The sequence below is a fragment of the Mesoplodon bidens genome (genome assembly GCF_964165515.1).
Source record: "Mesoplodon bidens genome assembly, chromosome: 10".
In the NCBI taxonomy this organism is placed as follows: Eukaryota; Metazoa; Chordata; class Mammalia; order Artiodactyla; family Ziphiidae; genus Mesoplodon; species Mesoplodon bidens.
The window spans coordinates 18,269,081-18,296,502 of NC_138172.1; the positions used below are offsets into that span (position 1 = coordinate 18,269,081).

A 27,422-nucleotide genomic window follows, 5' to 3' on the forward strand; every position below is an offset into this window, starting at 1 on the left:
GACAAGTACAGGTTTCTGGTAACTGACTATACTGCTGAACTGAATGAATAAGCATTTTCAGAACTCTAATGGAAAACTGATGAATTCATAAAAGTGCTAACAAAAGATCAAGATAAAAAAAATTAATTACATGGGACTGAGTGAACTGATGAGGATGATTATAATTTTTGTGACTTTCTGTTTGAATTAAAAAAGAAAAATCCCACAAAGACTCAGAGGCAAAAAATAGACAAATCCATTTTCACTGCAAAGTAAAGGAGCTGTTACAGAGGATTACTGGACTGAATGTCAATATTATGACATAGTATGAGTGTGTTTCGTGTGTGATAATTGCAAACATTGTTGCTTTTGTTGTGGTCATCCATTTACAATGCTTGGTGTCAGTTTATTTATCTCTTATAAAAATAAAATACAGTGTGTGTGTGTGAAAAAAATAAAAAGTAATAAAAATGGGGAAAAAAGAAGGGAGGAATGATTTAGAAAATATTAGAACAACATAAGAAGTTTATAGGAATTTTTGTATCTTAAATGTACTGTCACCTTATTATCATAATAATTGATTAAAGGAATAAAGAGGAAAAATGTGAATTAAAAAATAAATAAAATAAAATAACAGTGGTTAAGGTGTAATTTACAGGTTCTATGTAAGATCCCACCATATCCCCAAAATGGCTCAGAGAATGAACTAGAGTTATAAACAGCTTATTTAGGAAGCTATTTCCAACATAGGTTAAAAGTATGTTCTTTAAGATAACATTGTCTTACTTGCCTAAATGCCTGCCACCTTCTGGAAGCTAGGAGCACTTCATTAAGACTCCTAATAGTAGCACTTTGTAATAGGGTTGAAACTGGAATTGTTTATGGAAAAATTTTTTTTTAATTTGACGTTTAATCTTGAGCCTTGTGCATCACAATTAAGTTTGTTAGACCATAAGAGGGGCTAATTTAATATAATTGGAGATGGCAGGTTATATGCTTGTCCTCAATAAATTGGCCACAGAAAAAACTATTTTTAAAGTAGTGAAAGGCCATACAGAAGTAAGCCTTAAGAAAATGGAAAAAACAAACAAAAATAAATAAATACAGCAACTTCAAATGCTCAAAAATGATGAAAATTTTTATTCTTGTTTGTTTTCCCTCTAAAGCAGAGTTAAAATGAAACGTTGTAATAATGTGTTTATTTTCAAGCAATGTCTATATCTAGAAACAGGAACTCAACTGGATCTTTGAATCGATATTGATATGCCTAAAAAAGTACCCAAGAAAAATAATAAAATAATGTTGCAGATTTACATGTATAGTGTGATAATGTACCCATGCACATACAGACATAAAGTAACAGGGTACCTAGAAATATGTACATAGAAATATAAAAAGCTCTGCAAGAGTGGCTAGATGGATTACTCTTGGGGAAGCAGAAGAAAAGACCAAAGTTGGACAGCAATCAAGGGAACTTTATCTGTAGCATTTTGTTTTTTAAAAAAGAGAATGAGCTTCTAACTTGTGTAATTTATCACTAATTAGAAATCCAAGTAAACAAATCCCTGTTATATATATCAGTATTTTATGATATACCAAATGCAATATATATTTCATATAAATAAATAAATAACAGCAGCAATGTACCATATAGTCTTTCTGTGTTGCAATCTTGTGTGTGTGTGTGTGTGTGTGTGTGTGTGTGTTGCCAAACAAAGAGTAAAACATCCAGGAAATGCACAACTCTACTTTGTAAAGTGCTTTCAAACAGACTTTCCTCATGCATAGCTTTTAGTAATTTAAAAATATTAATGCTTGTGGCCTCCAGGAATCAGGCCCCATGGTAAGTGTAAAGATTCTTTTTAGAGAAGCTAATTTGGAATGATGCAGCCAAAGGTCTATCTCAAGGGACCTTTTGAGAGCTTTACTATTTCCAAGTTTGTATCAGTTCATTTTCATTATTGAGTGCCTATTATTTATAAGGCCCAATATGTTCTAAAGCAGTGAGACTTGTGCTTACAATGGGAAAAAAGTTGGGTATGTGGTAATATTAAAGGGAGTCAGCTCTATAGTATTTTAGAGCTTGGGCTCAGTAATCAGACTCACTTGGGTTTCAATTTCCATTGCACCACTCACTAGCTGTGTAATCCTGTGCAAACCATGGGGATATATAAAGCCTAGTTCACGGAGCTGTCAGAATGGGGAAATGAGATCATTATAAAGGATACGGTGCAGTGCTGGCACACAGTGAGTATTCAGTCAATTCAGTTAATTCCTCTGCCACCCAAGGAATGGATGAATGTGTAAAGAGTGCTCTTTAAACTGTTTTACATGTAACCTCTTTGTCTTTATCAAAACTCCTAGATTTAACTGAATGATTTTTATTTTGAATTTTTATTTTATTTTATTTACTCCTGTTAATATGCTTTAATGAGTCTTAATTAATTTTCAAGACTCATAAAAAATTGGAGGTTGAAAAGGCTTTTGAGGTTATCTGGTCCACTGTCCCCAGAGATGACTTTCACCCATCTTCCACTGATATTTAAACCCAGGAAATAAAAACATTTCCTGGACTATTCTAGTTACTGGTGGAATAACAGGAAATAAAATGAGAGGGAAGGAAGGCCAAGGGAATATGCACGGGAGGAGGGAGACTAGTGAGAGAGGCATTGGGAGAGTATGACCAGCATAGAGTAAAAAGGGGAAATACAAGGAAGAGAAGGAAAAAAGACAGAAAAGAGGACCTAGATTAAGTGTAAGGAGAAAAGTGAGAAAATGAAAGAGGGGAAAGTACAGAGGCATTGCAATTCGTCAATTGCAGGCACTAACTGTTTAAGAGTCAGACATTCTGGGTTTTGGTAATTGTTAAATGCATGATCATAAGACATATTGCTTAATCTCTGTGAGTCGTGTTCTTCGGAGTTCGTGGTGTAGATTAAACGAGCTAAGTGGGATGGACGCTCTCTAAACGAGAAAATTCTGTTTAAATAGGAGCTAGGAAGAGGAGAGAAAGTGGCAGAAAAAGATACAGGGAGAGGGGCGTATAGGGGGAGAAGGAGGAGCTAGAAATCGGTAGAGACAGACGGAGAGGGAGAGGGAGAAAGGGGAATTGTTGACAAAGCAGGTGAGAACTAAGGAAAACCACAGTAACGATGCTTCTGTGGCTACTGCGGTGACGGCTCCAACACACGGAACACTGACAACTTGCCAGGTATGTTGTTAGAGCTTTACATGCATAATTTCATGCTGTACTCACATCATCTCTACGAGTCTATGTTCTAGCGTCATTTTATAGAAGAGATATCTTAAGTACAGAGAGGTTTTGTAACTTTACCAAGGTCTTACAGCTGCAAATTGGAGAGAAGGGATTCAAACGCGGGTCTCTCTGCCTGCAAAGCCAATGTTCAAATCATCTCTAAGAAACTCCAAAGAGGCTTGGTGGGTCTAAGGCGGACTCCAGCCCAGGTTCTTCCAAGTTATGCCCTGGGTTCAATTTCTGCGCCCAAAGGCTCATTCACCACGTTCCTTCTCCACCTCCCCACTAACAGCGTCCCTTCTCCACGGAGATCGCCGTGGGGCGGGACTTCCTTTCTCACGCACGAGCATTTCCGCCTCGAGCCGGAAGCGCCGTGCCTAACAGAAGGGGTACCGGAGCGTGCGGACTTCTTGGAGAGTCTGAGTGGCAGGACTGCGACTGCCGCGAGAGTGACCGACTTGGGCACCAGAGTCCGGCGTGGTGATGCTGACCCCGGCGTTCGACCTTAGCCAGGACCCCGACTTCCTGACTGTCGCCATCCGCGTGCCCTACGCCCGGGTCTCCGAGTTCGACGTCTACTTCGAGGGGGTCGACTTCAAGTTCTACGCCAAGCCGTACTTTCTCAGGCGAGTTCCGGGTGCCTGGCTCCGGGAAAAGCGTGTTTTGGGGATTCATTTATACATTTATTCACTCATTAAATAACTGCTTATCGAGGGAGGATGAAAGAACAAGAGAGCACTTCTCAGCATCACGACTACGTTTTCCCGAGGTCCCTGCAGCACGTGCTGAGGAAGCGAACTCTTCCAGGCGTGCGCTCTGGATGTTGCAGAAGCTCATCCTTTCTTAAACCTTCTTACATCCCCGCCTGGAAGAGATTCCGGAGCCACTGTAAAACGTGGAGTTTGGGACCATATCGCCTTTCCATTTTCCGTCCTGTTGCCCTAGTTATTGCCCCCTTTTCTGTTTTCTTTTCGCTCTGCGTTAGTCGTCCTTGCCCTGGGACGGCGCGCGCTGACTTCCCAGCTGACCCGTCCATTTGACTTTTCTCAGTCCACGTTCTGTTCCCCGACCTCTTGGCTGACCGCTCTCTATTCCCTGAAATTTTCTCCTTCTTTGGCCCCGCCGACGCCAAAGTCGTCTCGTTCTCCTACCTCCCCGTTGTCTGCTTCTTCTCTGTTTGGTTTTGCCCCTTCATTGTGGTTGTCGTCCCCCAGGCCTCAGGGAGGGACCTTCAGCACTTGTCTGTTTGCATTTTTCTCCTTGAAGAACCGTAACCGCAGTGGTAACAGCTAACCCCTTCTCCTCCCCTTTCGTGTGGCGGGCAAGCAGAGCGTGTAAGTGGCGGGTTAAGTACTTGTGTGCATTGTCTCATTTTACCTGGACAGCGATCCTTAGAGACAGGCATTATTATTAGCCCCATTTTAGAGAGAACACAGCCAGATTATTCTTACTTAACGTTGTCAATACCTTGTTCTCCTTTCCGCCGAGGGAAAATCCATTCTCCTCATCTTTCTCATTCCAGCCTACCTTTCCTGCCCAACTAAATACTTTCCCAGCACAGACATTGCTCTTGAGTCGAGCTGGTTCCTTCACTGGGCCTGAACCAGTTTTTTTTTTTTTTTTTTTTGCGGTACGCGGGCCTCTCACTGTTGTGGCCTCTCCCGTTGCGGGGCACAGGCTCCGGACGCGCAGGCTCAGCGGCCATGGCTCACGGGCCCAGCCGCTCCGTGGCATGTGGGATCTTCCCGGACCGGGGCACGAACCCGTGTCCCCTGCATCGGCAGGCGGACTCTCAACCACTGCGCCACCAGGGAAGCCCCTGAACCAGTTTTGCTCAGGTATCTATTAGGCCTTAACTTAATCCACCTATTTGAATATATTGCATTTCCCTACTTCTTCACTCTTCCGTTCTTTCGCGTGATTTATCGAGCTCATGGTATAGTCCAGACTCTGTTTTTGGTATTGAGGATGTGGTGGTGTCTTACGTAGTTTTCATTCTAGTGGGGAGAGAAAAACAATAAACAAACAAGTAAACATATAACTACAAATAGTGGTAATTTCTCTGAAGGAAAGTAAAGTGCACTGATAGAGAATAAAAAGGAGCCTGGGTTTACACAAAGTGGCCAGGGAAAGCCTTTCTGAAGAGGTGACATTTAAGCCAGAACATGAAGAATGGTTAGAAGGCGATGATGGTGTTAGCAAACATTTACTGACTTTTTACTTCAGGTTAGTGCTTTATGTAAATTATCTCACTTGATTTTAGGACAGTCCTACAAAGTAGGTTCTGTTATTTACCCATGTTACAGATGAGAGCGCAGAGGCTCAGAGAAAAGATATTAAATGAGATAGGATTGTAAAATAAATACAATACAATAAAAATTTCAAAATAAAAGCCACTTGCTTAAGTTTGGGAGTTTTGATGAATACAAAGTAAATGGACATGTGTGAAGCAATTTAAAGAGTAGTTTTAATACCAATTCATCCATTCCTTGGGTAGCAGAGGCTCGGGAGTTGTGGGTCTGAGCACACTTAAAGTTCTGTGACTTTTGGCAAGTTATTTAGTCTCAGTTTCCTAATCTGTAAAATGGGACTAATATTAGTGATCTTAAAGAGTTGATGTGAGGATTGAGATAATACATGCATGATCCTTATTACTGTGCCTGGTAATTATGTGTTCAATAAATTGTGGGTATTATTATTTATTAAGAGCATCTTACTGTTGCAGTTATCTGCTGCCAAATAACCAGTCAAACCTAATGGTGTAAAACAACAATCATTTAACTCCCTCTCCTGGTTTTTGTGCCTTAGGAATTTGGTATGGGCTTGGCTGAGCTGTTCTGGCTTGCGGTCTTTAATTTAGCTGTAGTCACATGGTGGCTAGACCTGGGACAGGAAGGGCTGAAGCAACTGGGGACTGATAGGGTGGGTGGAGCAGGGAATCTCTCCTCGTGTGGTCTCAGGACCTCCCTGTGTGCTCTGTTTTCATGGTCTAGTTTGTGATTCCTTCAGGGAGTTGGACCACTTCCATGATACCTGCAAGTTTTATGAGCAAATATTCCAGGGAGCAAGGCAGAATCCATGTCATCTTTTATAACCTAACCTCAGAAATCACAGTGCCACTTCTATATTATATTGGTTAAAACAGTTCCAGAAGCCCCCTCACTTTTAAGGGGACGGGACATAGATTGCACTGTTGGGAGGAGTGATGTGAGATGGGCCATCTTTGGAAATACAGTTTGCTACAGTATACCAGAGATGGAAAAAACCTCACCCCTCTCCTTGAGGAATTGAGAGTCTAGCAGGGAAGGCAGATCTGTGAGCAAATATGATTTCACCATCATGCATTACGAATCTAACTCTATAGTTACAAAGGGTTTAGGAAAAGGGAGATGATAATAATAGTTTACATTTTCTGAATGCTTGCCTACTGTACTAGCCACTAAGCTTTTTGCATTATCCTTTCTTCCTCACAGTAACCCTAGGATAGATTCTGTTATTTTTCCCTTTTTATAAATGACAGATATGAGCCTTGAAGTTAATGAACTTGTACCAAGAAAGTTACAGAGCCTAGTAAATGGCACAACTTGGACTTAAGTCCACAAATGGACTTAATTCAGATTCTGAGAGTAAAGTTAGTGTTTGTATGCATGATAACAAACTAATTTATTCGTAACTGAATCTTTAGGCTGAGTTTAGAAGAGATTTTTGTTTGGAAAATGTGTTGTAGCTTCAGGAAACATTGGGATCAAAGGTAGGTAGGTTGGAAAGCCCCGGACCTTTTGGGGTCTGCCAAGTTTGATGATGATGATGATGACGGTGATGATGTTAGAATAGGTAGCATGGAGGAGGGGGATGTGGGAGGAAAGGAGGTTCATATTTGAAGTTTGGAGTGGAATGGAGCTGGCCTCATATGTAGTACTGGTGAGTTTAAATTATCTAGTCAGTATCAAGGCAGCCATAGAAGCTTTTTAAATAGAAAAGTGACAATCAAATTTCTGTTTTAGAAGAATTCTTTTGGGGCCTCAGTGGAAGACTGACTGACCCAAGGTAAAACTGCAAACAGGGAAATCAGTTCATGTCCTTTAGTAGGAAAGAGGGGGAAATCCCCATATAGTATTAATGAGATATGAGAAAAACACATTTGCTTTCTGCCTTTTTTTTTTTTTTTTACTACTTAAAAGTAGTAATTTGCCCAATATAAACAGTTGGTTTTGTTGGTTCTTTATTCTTTCTCATTTCTTGATTCTTTTTTTTTTTTGGAAGTTAATTAGTACACTTTTATTGAGCCCATGCTGTCTCAGGCACCAGGTATATAAATAACTCTCACTAGGAAGGGAAAAAACTATAACAGTAATGATATCTAATATTTATTGTGGCTTTTCTTTTTAAGTGTTTTATCAGTGACAGCGCCTATTCAAACAGAAAGATGAGTCATCTCTGATTTCTTTCTTCTTAGCTAGAGAAGAAATGTAAGTTATTTAGTTTGTAAAATTTAAATGCTAGGATTATCCTTTTAAAATTGTTGATTTCGGTGGTTGATGTTTACTATCACGGATGGTCCCTTATGATGCTTTGTAATTTAAGGACTTCATGAGACCTTTTATTAAATCTGCAGATTAACCCTTCCTGGAAGAATTGTAGAAAATGGAAGCGAGCAGGGATCCTATGCTGCAGATAAAGGTATTGCCTTTGGAATTTTTCTTAGTTTTTTTTCTTTGGATTCTTCCTGTTGGAGTAGTTAAATAATAATCTCATGTACTATGGGGACCTTTAGGTGTGTGGCAAGTGCAATCTGCCCCTGTCACTCTTTATTGTTTCTTAATGTCCAGTGCCTGTTATTCATGGATTTTTAACAATTACAATTTCCTCAGTCCTTTAAAGTACTTCACAATATTCTTTAAAGTAAAGTTCAATTAGTTATATACTCTGGCTTTGCTTTCTAGAAGTTTCTAGAAGTTATTTCCTACTTCCTACTTCTCCCTTCATTTAGTAAGTGTTTAAAAGTTAGACTGTTGGAGGTGACTGATTAGAAAAGATGTGGATAATTTTTGTAAGTTGTGAGTCGGATGTTTCTTGTACAGTTTTCTTTTTCTTTTTAAAAATTAAAAAAATTAATTTTTTTATTGAAGTATAATTGATTTACAATATTGTGTTAGTTTCAGGTGTACAGCAAAGTGATTCAGTATATATATATATTCATATTTATACATATATGTATTCATATATATATTCTTTTTTCTTGTGCAATTTTCAATCTTAAAATTTAATTACATGTAGGTGAGAGAGAAACTGTCCATAGGGGGCATTTAAAGGCTGATTGAATTTTCTACTGCTATTTGATAAGCCCTTCATTTCAACTCGTCTTGAAACCATTTATTTTCCTTCTGTAGAAACCACTGGATTTTCCTTTGTCACTGGATCTGGAGTAAGAATAAACTTGTGTACTGTTGTGTGATTTATTCAGTGACTATTTATTGACCTCAGTGAACTAGGGTAAGGGAGGAAAGATGGGATGAAAGAGTTAAATGACAAAGTTCTAACCCATAGCACAATATAACTAATGTGGTAATAAAGTATAATGAAACTGCCTTTCTAGGTAGTAAATCTGCTTTTAATTTCAGTAAGTTGCATACAGAAGCAAAGTTATTACATCTTGAAAGTACATGGGGGTTTAAGAAGGTTGTATATGTGGAAATATTTGGGTTTAGTTGTAGCTGATACATTAGAATATGGGTTAAGTGCACTGAAAGAGGTAAACTGTTTTATAATGTAAGAGTAGTGAATAATGTAATCCATTCATAGGCAAGCCTAGATGAAGCTGATAAACCCAGTCAAGGAAAGAAAAGGAGTACACAGATGGAATTTGGGTCTGCGTTAGACAGACTTTAGGGATATATCTCTTGAGATTTCAAGAACTTTATCAAGCCGTCATTGCTTTATTTAAGATTTCATGTATATTTGAAACTGCTGCTATTCTTCATTGGATTAAATATCCTGATTTCCCCCCCCCCCGGTCCAGAAATAAATCTTATGAGTAGCTACGGCTAACCCTAAGCTATTGCCTTCTCAGGCCATTGCGTTTTTTTTTGTTTTTGTTTTTTGCGATATGTGGGCCTCTCACTGTTGTGGCCTCTCCCGCTGCGGAGCACAGGCTCTGGACATGCAGGCTCAGCGGCCATGGCTCACGGGCCCAGCCGCTCCACGGCATGCGGGATCTTCCTGGACCGGGGCACGAACCCGTGTCCCCTGCATCGGCAGGCAGACTCTCAACCACTGCGCCACCAGGGAAGCCCAGGCCATTGTGGTTTTGACTTGAACCTTTAATATTATAAATAGGTGAAGGTGATACTGGGTAGGATTTAAGCATTCTGTGGCTTTAACAGATTAATTTCTCATAGAGATGACAGCTGAATCAGTGGTTCTGAAAAATCTTGTTTGAGCCTTTTTCACTAACTATATAATAAGGGCGTAATTTTGGAACTCTATGTAATAGACTTACAGTTTACCAAGATACCTGTTTCTTTACTGTATTTGTGAAGTCTTTGAATTTTTAAATCTAGCTAAGCATAAAACAAATTTATCTTTAAGGAATTTTTACCATTCGATTGCCCAAAGAAACTCCTGGCCAGCATTTTGAAGGGCTGAACATGTTAACTGCTCTACTGGCACCAAGAAAATCCAGGACTGCAAAACCACTTGTGGAAGAAATAGGTATGTTTATTGCCTTTGGGAGGAAATACAGGTAAACAAATATTTGGAATGCTGTGTGTTTCTAGGGGAAAAGGGATATAGCAAATAGGAAATTGGAGAAAATACTTCAGGTGACAAGATAAGGAAGTCATGTGACACCATGTGAAAATAGTTCATTTGCTGACACATAATTTAAAGACATAAACAACTCTATTGAACCTATAGGTCAGTCATGTTTTGGGACGAATTGAAATAGCATCTCTGTGTTTGGCAAAATATTGGCCTCTTGAGCTAAAATCAGAAGCTTACAATTCAGTGTAGTAAATATAAAGTGAACACTGCCTAGGTCAAGAAATGGAACATTTCCCACATCCTAGAATCCTACCCTGGTTATTTCACCCTCCTTCCTCTCCAAGGTAACCACTACCCTCAGTGTTGCCTGGTTTTGAATTGTATATATAATTCATACAGTAGGCGTTATTTGCTATCTGCCTTCTTTCACACAACATTTTTGTGAGATTTATCCACATATAGCTGAGATCTGTTTTGCTTTCATTACATTTATTATTTATGCATTCTGCTACTGATGGAACTTTGGCTTGGCTCCATTTTTTTTTTTTTCTCACTAATAAGAATAGTGAGACCAGGGGTGGGCGAAATAGGTAAAGGGGATTAAGATGTACAAACCGCCAGTGACATAATAAACAAGCCACAGTGATGTAATATACAGTGTAAGGAATATGGTCAATAGTAGTGTAATAACTTTGTAAGGAGACAGATGGTGATCATTTCATAATGTTTGCCAATGTCAAATCATTATGTAGTACACCTGAAATGAACCTAGTATGGTACATTAACTGTATTTCAATTAAAGAAAAAAAAAGAAAGCGGGGCTATTCATACCCTTACACGTGTCTTTTGGGCTACATGCGCAGGCATTTTTTTCCTATACTTTTTCTTCCCCAAGTTGTACCTAGGAAATCCAATGCTTTAACAAATTAGTATGTCACACATTTAGGTGCTTCTGAGGTTTCTGAGGAAGGAGTGGAAGATGACGATGACGAGTTTGATTGGGAAATTGAACAGTCCCCCTATGAAGAGGTACCAGAAAGTACTTTGAATCCAGAGTGCCGCTATGGGTTTGGAAACTTACGCTCAGGAGTGTTTCAGCGGTTACAGGTACGTTTTTCTAAAAGACTTTGGTATATACCAAGGGTTTTACTCTTTACGTATTTTAATTTCAGTTCTGCTTATACCTGGAGGTTTTTTATGAAGATTGTAGGAGGTGACGTATTTAGAGCACAAACCACAGCTCCTTGTACGTAGTCGTTACAGGGACGTTCACTCCCTTCCGTTGCGCTGGCTGTGCTGCCGAGTCTCACTGTGCTTACACGTGGAAGGCGTCCTGGTTTTTTCCACTTCATTTGTTATTGTAGACATGAAGATTCCAAAATACAGAACAGAACCCCTCTCTCATCATACTTCCTGAAAAGCTTTGTTTTATACCTCTAAAAAATGAAAATCGTATACTTGTGGCTTGATGTCTCTTCTGTTTTATATGTAAATGAGACAGAATATTCCTGGTGAGAATGGGTTTGTGGCTTTTGATGAAATTGTTTAGTTCTTGATATACAGTAGGCACTTTTGTTTATTTACTCTTGATGGGGGTTGAATGTAATCTCTTGTTAAAATCTGATCATTTGTCAGTTAGACTAAAAAGGAATGACATTATTACTCTTTCTGTTCCTCAAACATTGTAGTAAATTCTACTTCATGAATGAAATGGAGATTCTGGATTATTTTCTGTTTACTTTGTACCATAGAAAACAACATAATAGGGTCTTAATTTTTTTTTAATGAAAGAAATGGTGGCGAACAGTTTTTTATTTTAACTTCATCCCTGTCTGGGTAGAGGATGTTAAACCTGCTTAGCATGTGGTTTATTATAGTAAGACATATTTGAGTCTGCTAAGGAAAGTTAAAGGACCTATGTTTTAGTCCCACTTGTACCTCTGTTTAGATTTCGGATGCAGGCCAGTTATTTGACCACAAATAAGTTTTGTCTCCTCTTTGTAAAATAGGGATAAATTTGCTCACCTACTTTATAAGGCCATTTAGAAAATTTAAGGAGATGCTACACTGTGAAAACTCTTTGACAAAAAGAATAGGATGCTAGAAAGACCTCTGCCCTTGAGAAATATAAAATGCTCTCAAGACTCCTTAAAGGGAACAAAATTGGGAGTTACCTAAGAGCAAATATTGCTGATGAGATACTTCGTTCAGAACCTTATGTTTTTCTGCTGAGTTACGGTTTCTCTGTATTCTCTCTCCCTCATCACATTCCCAGGTCATCTCTGAGGTAGTAAGAGTAGAGTCAGTTTCTTCTACAGCAGAAACTACAGCAAATGGATCTTAATTGTTTGGCCGAGAGTAGTTTGTAGTCAGTCTATTTTGGGATTACCCATCTAAAGCTATAAAGGAGTGAGAGAGGGGAAAAAAAAAAATATATATATATATATATGTGTGTGTGTGTGTGTGTGTGTGTATATATATATATATATATATATATATTCTTTTCAGATTCTTTTCCCTTATAGGTTATTACAAAATATTTAGTATAGTTCCCTGTGCTATACAGTAGGTCCTTGTTGGTTATCTGTTATATATAGTAGTGTATATATGTTAATCCCAAACTCCTAGTTTATTCCCCCACCCAAGACCTTTCTCTGCTAGTAAACCAGCTAGAGGAAACTGAGACCACTATTGCATAAGTAAGAGCTTTGAGAACATCTATTTTAAAATGATGTGTTTAAGAAACCACTGTTTTCTCAAATAGTGAGAAAATGTTTTCTCACAAGTTTATAGTTTCTCTGGTGCTGCCCTTGGATGAGAAAATATCCATAAAGTTTTGCTGACTGCTCATACTTTACTAGTATTTTTAGTCTCTTTCCACCACCACCCCTTTAAATGAAATATAGCTTCATTTTTCTCTGATGATAAAAGTGATACATATTCATTATGAAAGTACAATATAACAGAGAAAGTAAAACATCATCCATAATTCCAATACCCAGGTATCTTCTCTGAATTGAATCATTTAACCCTTTATTGGGGGAGAGGGTATAGTCCTTCATATTTTTTTTTCCCACCAGCCATTTACACAGGCTTGGCTTGTGAACGTCTGTATTTTATACTGATGCTGAGATGGAAATAAAAATATGTGTGCTGAAACAAATTCTCTGTCACCCCCTCCCCATACAGACACGTGCGCGTGCGTGTGCGCTCGCTCTCGCTCTCTCTCTCTCTCTCTCTCTCTCTCTCTCTCTCTGTCTCCTTTCTGAAGTTGCTGCCAGCCACAAGGCGCCTTTGGAAAGCTGCTCTGGCTGCTCCAAGTCAGGGCTTCACAGCAGGCTCCTGGTGACAGTGGCTGCCAGCAGCAACAATCCTAGAGTCTCTGGTCTTTAAATAGCTCTCCTAGCAGTGACCTTAGCAATGCTTTCAAAACAAAGAGAATCACTCTCACCCTCTGCTGTAGCGTGTCATTTCTCATCCTCTTTTCTTCCTTCCCTTTGGTTGACAGATGCCTTAGACTGATTTCACTACCCCAAGCTAACTTCACTTTTTAGTTCCAGTTTCTCTTGAGGGTCCAGTGGGCACAGGGCCGCTGCGGATGATCGTGCGAAGGACAGGCCTGGGCGGGGCTTGCACTGCTGTGGACGTCACGTTCTGTGGGGCACGAGCTGCACAGCTGTGTGGACACCCTGAGTCTGGAGGCGGGGGGAGGAGGGGGAGAATTCTCTTCTGGCTGTTGAATTCTCGCTCCCACGGGAGCAGGGGCCTTGTCTGTATGTTTATTTCCAGGTCTCCGGCCCCCAGAGCAGTGTCTAGCCCAGGGCAGACCCTCACACGCTGTTTGCTGAACGAGCAATTTGAAACTGAACACCAGGCACGGTGCTGGGGGTACAGTAAGCAAGAAGACAGACCAGATCTCTGCCCTCATGGAAGATTCTAGTGGAGAGACAGATAGTAATCATTTAAAGGGCAAATCAACAAGATAATTTCAGATACAAGTGAAGGAGAAGGGGGTGATGTGAGAGCCGGGGCAGGGTGGTGCTGTTTGGGCCCGGAGGCCCCGAGAAGGCCTCTTGGAGGAGGTGACATTTGCTGAGTCCTGAATGACGAGAAGGGTGCTGTAAGCACAGAGACTCAAGTGTTCCAGAGAGGGCAAGAAGTCTGGTGTGTGGCTCCTGTGTATTTGAGCCAGAAGGGGAAGGTAGGAGCTGACGTTGAAGTACAGGACAGCAGCTAGATTCTGCAGAGCTTTGAGCCATGGTAAGAGTCTGGGTTTATTCTTGGTGCAGTTAGGGTTTTGAAATGCCTGGGGTTACTTCGGTCCAGTTACCCTCTGAAATGTGAGTCTGAAAGATCATACCCAGTTGTTGACCTTGTATCTGGTCCAGATGAAGTAATGAAGCAGGACATTTTAATCCTCCCTGGCTCCCCAATTTTTTTTTTTTTTTCTTACTACTTGCAAGTGAGGCAGCTGAAGAGGAGGGAGGGTATGTGCTCTCAATAGGAAGTCAGCCCCTGAGCAACAAGGAACAGCAGTGGAGCAGGGAGTCAGAGAGAAAGAAACTGACGTTCTTGAATGATCACACCCTGTACTTAGGCCTTGCTCATATTAGTTCATTTAACCCTTCTAACAGCCTATGGGAGACAGAATGCTGTGCCCCACCCCTGCCCCTGATGTCCACGTACTGACCCCATGTACTAAGTACACGGTGAAAGGGACTGTGCACATGTGATGAGGCTGAGGATCTTGCAATGGGACGATTATCCTGGATTATCCAGGTGGGCCCTGTCTAAGCACAGGGTCTTTACAATAGGGAGGTAAGAGAGTCAAAGTGAAAACAGAGAAGCAAGCACATGATGACGGAAGCCAAGGGAGAAGGAGCCTTGTGATGAGGGGCTCCCCGGCCGGGAGTGAGGACAGCCAGCCTCTAAGGTGGAAAGGGCAGAAAAGCACACGGCCCTGCGGAACGTGCGAAAAGGAACCAACCCTGCCTTCGCCTTCATTTTAGCCCAGTGAGACTGACCTTGGACTTGTGACCTCTAGACCTCTACATTTTTGTTGTGTTAAACCACATTTGTGGCAGTTCGTTACAGGAGCAAGAGGAAAGTGGTCCCAGCCTTGTGACGGAGGCGCGTCTAGTTTGTTCACAGTGAAGATGCTGAGGCTCAGAGAGGTTGCACAATTAGACGGGACCTGGCTTTTAAATTCAGAGTTTGTGTGACTCCAAAGTCACAGTTCTTCTACCTCATCAGGCTGTTTTCAGAAATGTGTGTGTGTCGTGGTGGGCAGGAGGCAGGGAACTCCTTGGGGCTCGAAGGAGGAAACAAATCCGGGGACTGGAGGCTGCTGGGGGGAGGGACTTAGGGTCCCCGGGCCGGAAGCGGTTCTGAGTACTCATCCAGCGGAGGGGCATCCTGTGGACACAGCACCATCCTCGTCTCCCGCAGGGCCCGCATCACCGCCCCTCCTGGCGCTGTGGATGAGGAGCTGATGCCAGGCAGGTGAGGAGGCAGAGAAGCGAGGAGGAGTCCAGGCTGTCCTGCTCGGGGGAGAGATGCTTCTGATGGGTGAAACTAGAGCTCTGAAAGCGTTTTCCCATGGAAGCATTGCTGGACGCTTGTGAACTTTGTATTGTGAATGCTCCATTTACAGTTTATTTTGAATTGAATAAACTTGCGGGCTGCCCCGAGAATCTCTGTTATTTATCATAGTATGTCTATAGGAAAATACATTCTGAGTCTTCCAAAAGTAAATTGTAAAAGAACTTTTGGAATGCAAATTTTCCTAAGCTTGGGGACAGCCAGTGATCTGATTTTTGCCCAGAATGTTTGTACTTAGAAGTATTAAGATGTTCTGGATGTGACTTCCAAAAAGTTCCCTGGGCCCCTTCGTTGTACTAGAATGTGCTTATATTAAATGTTGTTGATGTTACTTGAGCTCAGTGGATTGTGATAGGGATGAGAGATTTTTTTTTTAAGTGCGGAAATTATGATTGTGTGGGGAGTTCTGTATCCTAGTCTCTCCCTGGCCGATTCTGTGTAGCTGGTTTCATTGTAGTGATTTTGCTGTGCTATAGCTGTTGACTTTAAGCCTGGGTATTAGGCACTAATCTACCATTCAGTTTACAAGTCTGTTCTAATGGTTTGCGTCCACAACTGTCTACCAAGTTATTTCCCTTGACTTCTTTTCAGCTAATAGTCTCCAAGCTGCTTCCGGTTTGCCTACTATCCCTTGCAGCTGGTAGTAGGAAAGGCAGACTGAAGAAAGAAAAAAAGATAGAGCTTTAGGAGTACTTTGCATTGTACAAAGTTTCTTTCCTTCCTAATTCTGATCAAAAGAAAAAAGACCATTGTGGTATTGTAGGTGGTTTTACTAATACACCTGCTTTCTGTACGGTTGGGCTTAGGAAACGAGTCATATAGCAGTATGTATTCATCCAGGTGAAGATGATTACAGTAAGGTTGACTATTACTTGGGATTGGATTTGTAAATTTTCAAGTGGAAAGTCATATCTATTAAAATTGCCCTTAACAATTCTCGTTAGGGGTGAGAAGGGACAAAGAAATAAGGACAGAGCCCAGAGTTGGCTTGACCTTGGGGGTGTCGACTGGATAGCTCAAGGTGAGTATTTACAGGGACATAGAAGTTACCAAGTTTTCGTTTGCTGACATGGCGCCCCTGGCAGCAGCAGCTGTGTCTTGGGTCTAGAAATTTATTTCAACTTGCCTTTCATAACTTTCAAATCTCTGGGAGTAAATGGGGGAATGAATGCAGAATTAAATGTTCCTGTTTGCTTGCAGAGGATTATTCTGTTTTTCATGTTAAACTTTTATAGCCTTAATCTATGTTAATCAGTTTGTTTGTTTTAAGGATTAAATGAAATAATTGATGTGGAAGCTTCTAACAGGGCCTGGCAGGTAGTAGGTGTCTAACAAACATTTGCTGGATTTGAATCTAAATGTCACAGGTGGTATCACGGCTCACCGATCCATTAGATTCTTCCTGTGTTTGGGCATTTTGTACAAAATGAGATTTTTCACGGCTAAAATAGGAGATAGCAATTATTCTTTCTTTCCTGGGTGTTCTTAGGATGAATTGAGTGATGTTATCGATCTAAAGGATCCAGATTCCACCCCTGCAGCCGAACGAAGGCAGAAACGCCTGGCTGCTGAGCTGGCCAAGTTTGATCCTGATCATTATCTGTGAGTACTGAGGGTTCTTTTTTTTTTTTTTTTTTTGAGGATTGAATAATTTACTTGACATTGAGTATGTAAAAATTTTTTGAGTATCTTTTTAGCTGTTAGGTATGTGCTTTTTTGGACTTTAGGATTTAGTGATGGCTCACAACCTTAGTTGACATTTGAATTAACCTGCAACTGTTATACCTCTGTGATCTTTGCAAGATACTGTTTTTCATTACCTCATTCCAGCGCCAGAGAAGTCTTCTAATGTACTTTGAGTTTTTTCCTCGCCAAACTTAAAAATAGAACATTGCATTCATGAGTATAGGTACCATTCCTTTCAGAAGATTCTTTGTTGTGATTAATGGTATATATAATTGAAAACATGTTTCAATTTCTTTTAAGAATTTGAATCTACATGTCCCACGTTTCTTGGCTGATCAAGGGTTTTCCCAACACTTTCATCCACTGGCACCTGTAATCGAGGATCTGTTTCAAATTGACAAATAACTGTTCATTGGGGTAGGGTATAAACAAAATCTATTTTTAAGTTTTGCTGTATTTCCCACCTGCATTAATTGTGTCTTGAGCCATCATGTGTCTCTGTCAGGCTTATATTTGTCTAAGGAACCGATCTAGTTAATGGGTAGGTGAATAATCACTTGCCTCGGAAAGATTGTGATGTCTCTCATTGGCCTCGATAGCAGCACTTCTTTCAAGGAAGTGGTTGTCCCCGGGCCTCTTTGGGTACTTGGTGGCTTTCCTAGGATGTGAGTCGTGTTTTGATGTAGACCTCAATTATTATTCTTCCCAAGATTTTTTTTTTTTCTTCTTTTTGCGGTACGCAGGCCTCTCACTGCTGTGGCCTCTCCTGTTGCGGAGCACAGGCTCTGGATGCGCAGGCTCAGCGGCCATGGCTCACGGGCCCAGCCGCTCCGCGGCATGTGGGATCTTCCCGGACCGGGGCACGAACCCGTGTCCCCTGCATTGGCAGGTGGACTCTCAACCACTGCGCCACCAGGGAAGCCCAGGGCCCACGATTTTTAAACGGTTATATATGCAGCTATCACCATCATATTCCCTTATACTTGTGTAGTGCTCTCAGCTTGTCAAGTGCTCTTGTGTGATTATTTAATTCAGTTTTCACAACAGCTGAGGAAAGGAGGTTAAGGGACTCATCCAAGGTCACACCACTACTAAGTGGCTCGGCCAGGACTTGAAAAGAGTCTTTCCATTTGTCATTTTGTATTTCCTTTTCATGCACACTATTTCAGTTTAACGGCTGTTGCTCTTGTGATTAACATTCTATCTCCTGTGACACACTGGGAGACTAATTGGAATGGCAGAAATATATCCTGTGATGTGCAAATGGGCTGAGTGATGTGTAGTGATGAATGGGGGAACTCTTCGACATCCTGAGGGAAGCTGAGTAAGAGCAGGCTGGGTTATATTTTGGAGGACATCTGGGAGATTCAACTCCATTTACATTGCCATTTCTAATTACCTTTATCTCTCCAATTGTGATTTTAAAGGTCCACTGAAGAATAATTTGAAGAAACGCATTTAAAATCATGCTGAATATTTAAAGCAGAAAAACTTCATTGTCACCAAATTTCCCGGGCAAGCATGAAAACAGATTGAACTTTTTTACAAGACAGAAATTTCAAGTGAGAGGGAGCTTAATTAGCAGAACTGCCTATCTCTTCTAAAACTCTAAGTATAGCGATATGGCCTGAGAAAATTAAGAAATTGGAATGTATACTTAGCAGTGTGATATTAGAAGCAGCCCTTATTTTTCTCCATCTTCTGGTTCTTTATCCAGAAAACCACATTTTCTTTAATAGTATGCATGAAATGTTCTTCCCATTTCTCCAGGAAGATTTTTTTTTTACACGAGTGGCTTAAATTTAGTCACGGGCAAGTTGGAGAGTGGGTGTCAGGAGATAAAGGTTCCTTATGACTTTTCTGGTAGGAATAAGACTTCGGCTAATTGTCATTTTTCCGTTACTCATTATTTATATTAGCTGACTGACTCACCCAAATATATTATATTAAATGAAGTGCAGGCAAAATTCTTTTAAATTTTCAATTAAATTTTTTTAGCTCAGTGCTTTTTTTGTTGTTCTTAATGGTTAGTACAGTGGAAGAAAAAGTTTATTGTAAATTCTTATCTACCATGCAGACAATACATTGCATGCATTGTGTTAGACATTTATATCAATATATGTAAATGGGTAATACATAATACATATATATGCCAGTGTAATACATACTATAAAATATATTACATTAGCATAATATATGACATTTTCAAGTTGTTTGACTTGTCCTCACAAGTCATGATGTCTCTTCATGTTGTCGGATTTTTTAGGAGCTTAAGGAAAACTGATTTTAATTTCATCCTAAAGCAGAAAGGTAAATTGACTATATACAAAAATGTACACATTTTAAAGGTACCTATAAATGACTTCAGATTATTATTGTTTTTAAAATACTCTGTTGTAAAGTATGGGTACCAGTGTGTGATTTTTTTTTTTTGCCCCCTATATTTTGTAGCCCAGCAGAATGCTGGGCATATAGATGATCCATAAATAATTATTTTCTTTTACTATCCATTTCTTGCCATTTATAATTCCTTTTGAGTATTATTTTTACAGTAAAATATGTTGAAGGCATCTTGAAACATTCCTTCATAGTCCTTTCCCTTTTGCTTATTATAGCTAAGTTTTCATATTTCTCTTGCTGAGAGTGGTGTTTTTTTTTCCTTCCCAGGCAAAGTGTTTTTTAATTGTTGGCATATTTTTTACTTCAACCAGTTCATAAAATCTCATTTATTTCCTTCTTTGGGAGAAAGTAAAAGAATTTAGTCAACATTCAAAATACCTATGAGATAAGAAAAGGGACAAAAATGATCGTATAGCATTTGGGGTGCCTTTTTTTTAGAACAAGAGAAGGCCCTCTTTATTTGCTTGTTTATTTTTTATTGAGGTATAGTTGATTTACAATATTATATTTGTTTCAGGTGTACAACATAGTGATTCAAAATTGTTATAGATTATACTTCATTTAAAGTTATTAAAAAATATTCGTTATATTCCCTGTGCTGTACAGTATATCTTTGTAGCCTGTTTATTTTATACATAGTAGTTTGTATCTCCCAATCCAGGGTGTTAAGTAAAATTGTAATGTACGGTGCTATACATTTGTTAAAGAAGATGATAGACTGACTGATCAGGGTTCTGGATTTACTGAGGAAATCTCAAAATGACTAGTAATTAGAAGGCTGAGAAGAGGATCATCTGCTTCGCCTGATCCTGATAGGAATTGATCTTGAGAATTACTATTTCAAGATAATTGCTGTTCAGTTTTGTCCAATATGTGCCTTATGTCCTTAGTCATAAAAATGGAATGTTTGTATTGGTTAATAGCTTGGGTTTCAGACTGAGACTTCAGTGGATCCAAATTGTGGCCACACTTCTTACTGGTTCTTTGACCTTAACCATGATATACAATTTTTCTGACCCTCAGTTTCCACTCATGTAAAAGGGGAGTATTAATAGCACCCCTTGCCTATGGGGGTGGTGTGAGGCTTCAAGGAAATTATTGATGAAGAGCACTTAGTGCAGTGCTTGGCACATCAAAGAACTCAGTAAGTTATCTGTGATCTTTCTAATTTTAAAAATATTTCAGGGACTTCCCTGGTGGCACAGTGGTTAAGAATCCACCTGCCAATGCAGGGGACATGGGTTCGAGCCCTGGTCCGGGAAGATCCCACATGCCACGGAGCAGCTAAGCCCGTGCGCCACCACTGCTGAGCCTGCTCTCTAGAGCCCGCGAGCCACAACTACTGAGCCCGTGTGCCACAACTACTGAAGCCCGCGTGCCTAGAGCCTGTGCTCCACAACAAGAGAAGCCACTGCAGTGAGAAGCCCACGAACCGCAACAGAGTAGCCCCTGCTCGCCACAACTAGAGAAAACCTGTGCGCAGCAACGAAGACGTAACTCAGCCAAAAATAAATAAAATAAATAAATTTAAAAAAATTTCAGTATCTCAGTTGAAAGAAAAAATATTTAAGGTCACAAAACTGTGAGCTAGGAACTCCAATTTACCAAAACAGCCAGTGTCTTGAGTTTCTAATTACCTGAAATATAAATGAATTTTCCACCATGAGTTATACCTTTTGTCATTCTTTTCCCAAGAATATCAGTTTCCAACTTTGAGTGCAAGACCGTATAGTTTCTGAATAAGTGTTCTCCAAGAGTATATTTTGAATGTAGCAGTTATTTTCCTAGTTAAAACTGAGAAAGTAAAGTGCGGGGAAATTAATTTTCTGTTCTCTACAAAGGTTGCTTTTGTCTTTTGCAATAGTTTTAAATTAAGGAACTATTAAGATTAGCATAGCTAAATAAAATAGATTGCATCATGGAAGGAAACATGAGTGCACATGCTAAAAAATAAGGGGTGTGTGTGTGTGTGTGTGTGTGTGTGTGTGTGTGACACATCTGTGGATATGTAGTATCCTAAAATCTCATGTGTTTATTTATTTTTTGTTGATGGAGTTAAAAGATGCTTTCCTTTAACTATAACCTTACAAAAATCTGTGATATTTGCAAACCTCGCACAAGCCCTAGGCTTCAGTCCATTGTGTGTTCAGATTCACTTCATCCCACATGGCTGTGGTACAGGGTATGGGACTTCAGAAGGGTACTGGTCTTCTTTTGTACTTTCTGTCCAAAGAGATCACAGATGTCAAATATCCCTTTAGTCCAGTGCTTACTTTTTATTTATGACCATTAGTAACCACAACGAAAGTAAGAGCAGTGCTCAGTCTTTCCTTGAAATGTACTTTTAGTCTGTATTTCTAGTGCAGATGTGATGAGTTAAGGTAAAATTTTAAAAAGTCGAAACCAGCCTAACTCTGTGTAACAAGCCCCTTCATATATTTTTTTTTTCCCCAGAGCTGACTTTTTTGAAGATGAGGAAGTTAAACAGGTTTTGGAGTATAATCCTTGGTGGATTGATCTGTATTCAAAAATGATGGCTTCTTTGGGAAAGAGTCAGGACCAAGAAAATCTTGCTGCGTTAGGTAAGAAACTCAAAATTAGGTCATTTGTTTACTGCCTTTCCTAAGCACACAATTATAATTGCCTCATAGAGTGAAGATATTATTTTGATTTGCTAATTTTGGAAGTGGGTTTTCATCCCAGACTGGGAAATGCCACTCAATAATTACATTTATTTGTCTTGGAAAATTCTTTTGGAATATGTTTTACTTTTGAATCATTGGGGTCTTTTAAATTTTTAAAAATTCTTTTATATTTTTATCAAATTTAGGGACACTAACACACAGGATATTTGTAGTTGTTGAATAATCTACTTGAGAGATCTGGCTGTACCTCTGTGGCAAGGGTATTTGAGTATTAGAAATGGTGAGAAGAGATCCAGTTCTCAATCCCTTTGTCTGTGAATGAATTTGATAAGTTCTTCCTAGTTTTTTCACATGTGGTTTCATGTGGAAGCAGAACTAATTATCTTCCTTTCTGTACCTTACAGAGAGCAGGTGGGCCAGTTTTTACCAGCGAAGGCTGAGCTGGGGGGTTTTATGAGCCACAAGAGACTGCTGTGCCATATTTAATATTAAGCCAAATGTTATACACAGAGTCATTTCTTAGATGGGCATTTTATTAACACCTTCTCTAAGTGGGAGGTTGGTGTATTAAGTCTGTAAATTAGAATTAAAACAATTTCTAGTAGGTCAGTGTTTTCTGTTATACTGATTTAGCTTTTAATTATATATTAAAAATACTACACCTAGACTTGTGGTGTGGTGGTTTGTAGTATATACAAATGCTGAATTTTAACGCTGTATACTTGAAAATTATATAATAAAAAGTATATGTATTAAAATTTTTAAAGTCTATTCTATGCAGTATTTGAGAACGAACAATTTTACTACCCCCCCCCAAATTTAGTGTTTAAATGAAAGGAATACACACACACACACACACACACGCAAATACGTTAAATGGAATATAGAATTTCCCCACTCCAAATTCCTCTTCTTGAAAGTAATCACTATAAACAATTTGGGGTATTTTTAATGCATATCCTGACATCTAAATATTTGCTTTAAGAAATGTATACACATAGATTCATACACACTCTCTTCTCACTGCTTTCTCCAGTTTGTAGTGTATGTTGTACATCTTTCATCAGCACTTACAGTCCTACCTTAGGCTTTTAATGCCTGCCTAGTGTTCTGTTGTATATTTGTGTCATGATTAATGGCCATGTGGTCTGTTTACCACTGGTGGGCATTCGGGTTGTTTACAAGGTTCTGCAGTCGTCTTCTTTGACCACTCATTCTGAAGTAGCTGTTGCAGCACAATATTTTGATCCTCTGCATAGCAATGTAATAGCCTGCTATTTGCTCTATTTCTAGAGCCTAGAAAGAACCTGTTATGTAATAGACGCTCAATAAATATTTGTAGAATAAATATTGCAGTAAATATTTTTGTTGTTAGGTTTCATTAGAGTTTAGGTGATCTCTACCAGGTTGAAAAATTGCCACTGTAATTTTTTGGAATGGACTCTATATTGCACAACGCAAACTCATTTATAAATAATGATTCTTGATTACATTGTTTTCGACAAATCCTTGGTTTTGTATTTGATTTGAGTTTAAGAATCTTTCAGAGACCTCCCACATCATGTAGGCGAATTTTCAGGTACGAGATTGCTACCACAATTTAGATAGCTAACTGTATATGCCATGTGGATCTGCTCAGAAAGTTTGCTCAAACTTAAATCATCAGTGTTCTCTAGTGAATCATTTTCCCCAGTTTGGGTTCAGTATTTTACTGAAGTGGTCTGGGGAGGAATTGGTGGTTGTGTAGCTAAGTTTTCTGTCCACAAGGGTGCGCTAGTTGCCCTAAAAATCAAGAGACGGCATTACCTTTGATTTGAATTTTAACTTGCTCTGCTTTGATCAGTTGCAGCTTGTTCTAGGTCCTGTTTTCTGTGTCAGCCGTGCTTTGAGTTAGTTCTCTATGTGTAATTTTAACAGAAGGTTAAGCCAGTCGGTGCCTTTAACCATTGGCCTTCCTGACCCTCTATCTTTATCTGACCTGTGGCATATATCCAGACTGGTGCTTCAGGCACACTCATATTCTGCTAGCTATTACGGTGATTCATTCTAAGAATCACCTTTAAAAACAGCAAGGGCATGTGATAAAGGTAGAACAACTTGAATTCTGTGTTGTACAGAAAGTACCTCTTGTAAATGTGCCAAGTATCAGGTTATGCATAGAAGGTAAATATGGGTTTCTGGGTTTAATGCCTTGCTCCTCCACAGGCTGGCTGTGTGACTCTGCAACTTCTCCGGGTTGCTGTGGAAATCCTGTACCTACCTCACAGAGTTGTCATGAGGATTGAACTAGACAATGTACTTAAAATCCTTAGCATACTGTAAGTGTTGGAAATTGTCATCATAGAGTAAATCAGTGGCAGGAGAGCCAGGAATTGACTGGCTTCCTTTTGAAATCATAATTTGTATACATTTACACAGCTTTAAGGGGAACTTCTTTAACATGATTCCTCTTTCAGTTTCTTTTTCTTGTTCAAATATTTGAGACACCCAGAATTGGAGGCATGAATTGAAGTGTGTGGAACCAGGCTCAAACAGGAGAGAAAAGAAATAAACCAAAAAATAAACCTTAAAGTTCTCAGCTCACTCAAGCAGCACCATGCTGCTGTAGTTTTCCCCTCCCTCCTCTTCCTCTTTTTTCTTCTTTGCCTCCCAGGCCTTCCTCTCTGTCACTGCAGTGGCACGTTGCCAGGTATATATAATGGTGCAGGTGAGGGGTGCACCTTTGATTCCTCCTCATAAACTGTTAAGCTGGATTGTCTTGATTTTCAGATAAGCCTTAGGTAGTGAACTTTGCCCCCCATCTTTGCCTTGCCAAAGACAAGGTTATGACACTTGTCATTTTCATCGTCGCCCTGAGTTACAACACGGAGACTTTCATTGCCATCTTCAATTTTGTAATGATCCGGATCTTCCTCCCCAAAGGCTTGTAAATGGAAGTGTTAAATGCTGTACTCGCACTGAGCTCTGGTTTCACGAGGATGGACTTCCCGCATTTCCCATGTTGTCTCTCAGTGGTTAATCTCAGCCCAGGAATCTTGGCACACGATTGCTTGTTATGACACCACATAACATTTATAGTCAATGAACTTCCTACCAGGGACATCCTGTTTGGCACCAGTGTTTGCAGAGCTGTCAGCATCAGCCCTGAAAGCTGCAGCACTGTGGAGCTGCCCATGTGGGCCAAGGGTTTGAATGGAGCACATTTTCTTCTGATTCCCTTGATCTGTTTCCAGAAAGTGGACAATGCGATGCATTTGCATTCCTCTGAGAGGAGCCAGATCATGGATGATTTAATTGTTGACCCATGGAAGACAGGGATGTTTGGGAGGGGAATTGGGCAGAAGAGAAGATTTAAAAGTAACAAAACAAAGTGATGTTCGAAGTGAAGTGACAAGGTCACTTTCCACTTTGATGGGAGCCCCTGGGTAGTCCTCAAATGTTTTGATGGGGTTTTTCATGTTGGGAGTTGGTCCTGGGCCCTTTGCTTCAGTGTTAGGGCACCAGTTTCTTCCCCAAATGAACTGAGCTTTAAGCTGGCTTTTGTTTGACTGTAGATTATGTATAGAAGTATAATTAACCGAATGTTGTGAACTATTAATATATAGCAAAGTTGCTTTGTCGGGTAGCTAAGTCAAAGAATGCTTGACAAATGTTACTTGTGGTGGCAATCATCCAAGTATTGCTGGCACCATGTCTGTAGTTATTTCTAGTGTTGCTGCTTGGTTAGACCTGATTGTGTGCAAACCTCTCCAAGATCCCCTTTGGGTGATATTATTTACAGCTCTAATAAAAAAGGCCTGGGGGAGCTCAGACTTTTGGTTTCTCTCATGATTTCCCAGGCTGTTGTTATTGTTATTTATGATCTCTGGTTTCTTTGAATTTCAGAATTTAAATACTTCTGTGTATTATTAATGAAGTGCTTAGGCCAAAATGGAACTCAAAACCACTCAGAAAAAGGTGGTGGTGTTTCATTTTTTTGTAATTTTTAAATTTTACTTAATTTAATTTATATATATATATATATATATATATTTTTTTTTTTTTGCGGTACGCGGGCCTCTCACTGTTGTGGCCTCTCCCATTGCGGAGCACAGGCTCCAGACGTGCAGGCTCAGTGGCCATGGCTCATGGGCCCAGCTGCTCTGCGGCATGTGGGATATTCCCAGACCAGGGCACGAACCCGTGTTCCCTGCATCGGCAGGCGGACTCTCAACCACTGTGCCACCGGGGAAGCCCTATATATTTTTTTTTTAATTCTATTTATTTTCGGGGGGCTGCGTTGAGTCTTCGTTGCTGCACGCGGGCTTTCTCTAGTTGCGGTGAGCGGGGGCTACTCTTTGTTGTGGTGCACAGGCTTCTCATTACAGTGGCTTCTCTTGTCGTGGAGCACAGGCTCTAGGCGTGTGAGCTTAGTTGCTCTGCGGCATGTGGGACCTTCCTGGACCAGGGATCGAACCCGTGTCCCTTACATTGGCAGGCGGATTCTTAACCACTGAACCACCAGGGAAGTCCCAGTGGTGGTGTTTTAAAGGAAAGTTAGGGGCGCCCAGCATTCAAGAATTCAGAAGAGTACATTCAAGTCGGCCTTCCTTGTGTGTACGGTTGTGGGAAGTGACCCGTGATATGTGGAAGCACTTACTTGTGGGTCATGTAACATCAGAACCCACAGTTCCCAGGTCATCCTTTACAGATCATTGAACACATACAGGTGTGATGACCAAAGAGTAAGGAGTAAACATGTGGATGAGTTGATGTGTCGTTCAGCGGTTCTGGGCACACTTACCTTGTGATTCAGACTTCCATGGAAGCAGAAGTCTTTATTAACCAACTAGGATCTAAAGGCTTTTCCTCTAGTGAGATACTGTGGTCACGGACACCTGGCACTTTCCTATTAGCTAAACTAATGAACGTCTCCAAAACTGTACCTAAGGGAAGGAATACTGTCTCAGCCCTTCTAGGGGTCTTCAAATACTTTGTGAGATAATACGTTCTTCATGTAGTGAAGAAATGTTCCTTCTTACAGTTTCCTTACATCAGACCACTTTAAGTGAACCGAAAGCTTCTCTTTAAATTGAGAAATCTTCATACGAGCC

At 40.1% G+C, this 27,422-nt stretch overlaps 1 protein-coding gene across 1 annotated transcript in view; it reads left to right on the forward strand.

Moving 5' to 3' along the window:
• Positions 1 to 3,594: 3,594 nt before the first annotated feature.
• The window catches only part of SHQ1 (SHQ1, H/ACA ribonucleoprotein assembly factor), an 88,117-nt gene continuing 64,289 nt past the window's right edge, over positions 3,595 to 27,422 (forward strand). Inside the window, exons 1-6 of the mRNA XM_081247668.1 lie at positions 3,595 to 3,861; positions 7,851 to 7,915; positions 9,824 to 9,946; positions 10,944 to 11,104; positions 17,088 to 17,200; positions 22,139 to 22,266. Coding sequence (XP_081103794.1) covers positions 3,719 to 3,861; positions 7,851 to 7,915; positions 9,824 to 9,946; positions 10,944 to 11,104; positions 17,088 to 17,200; positions 22,139 to 22,266 — 733 coding nt within the window. The 5' untranslated portion in view covers positions 3,595 to 3,718. The remainder of the gene's footprint in view (positions 3,862 to 7,850; positions 7,916 to 9,823; positions 9,947 to 10,943; positions 11,105 to 17,087; positions 17,201 to 22,138; positions 22,267 to 27,422) is intronic.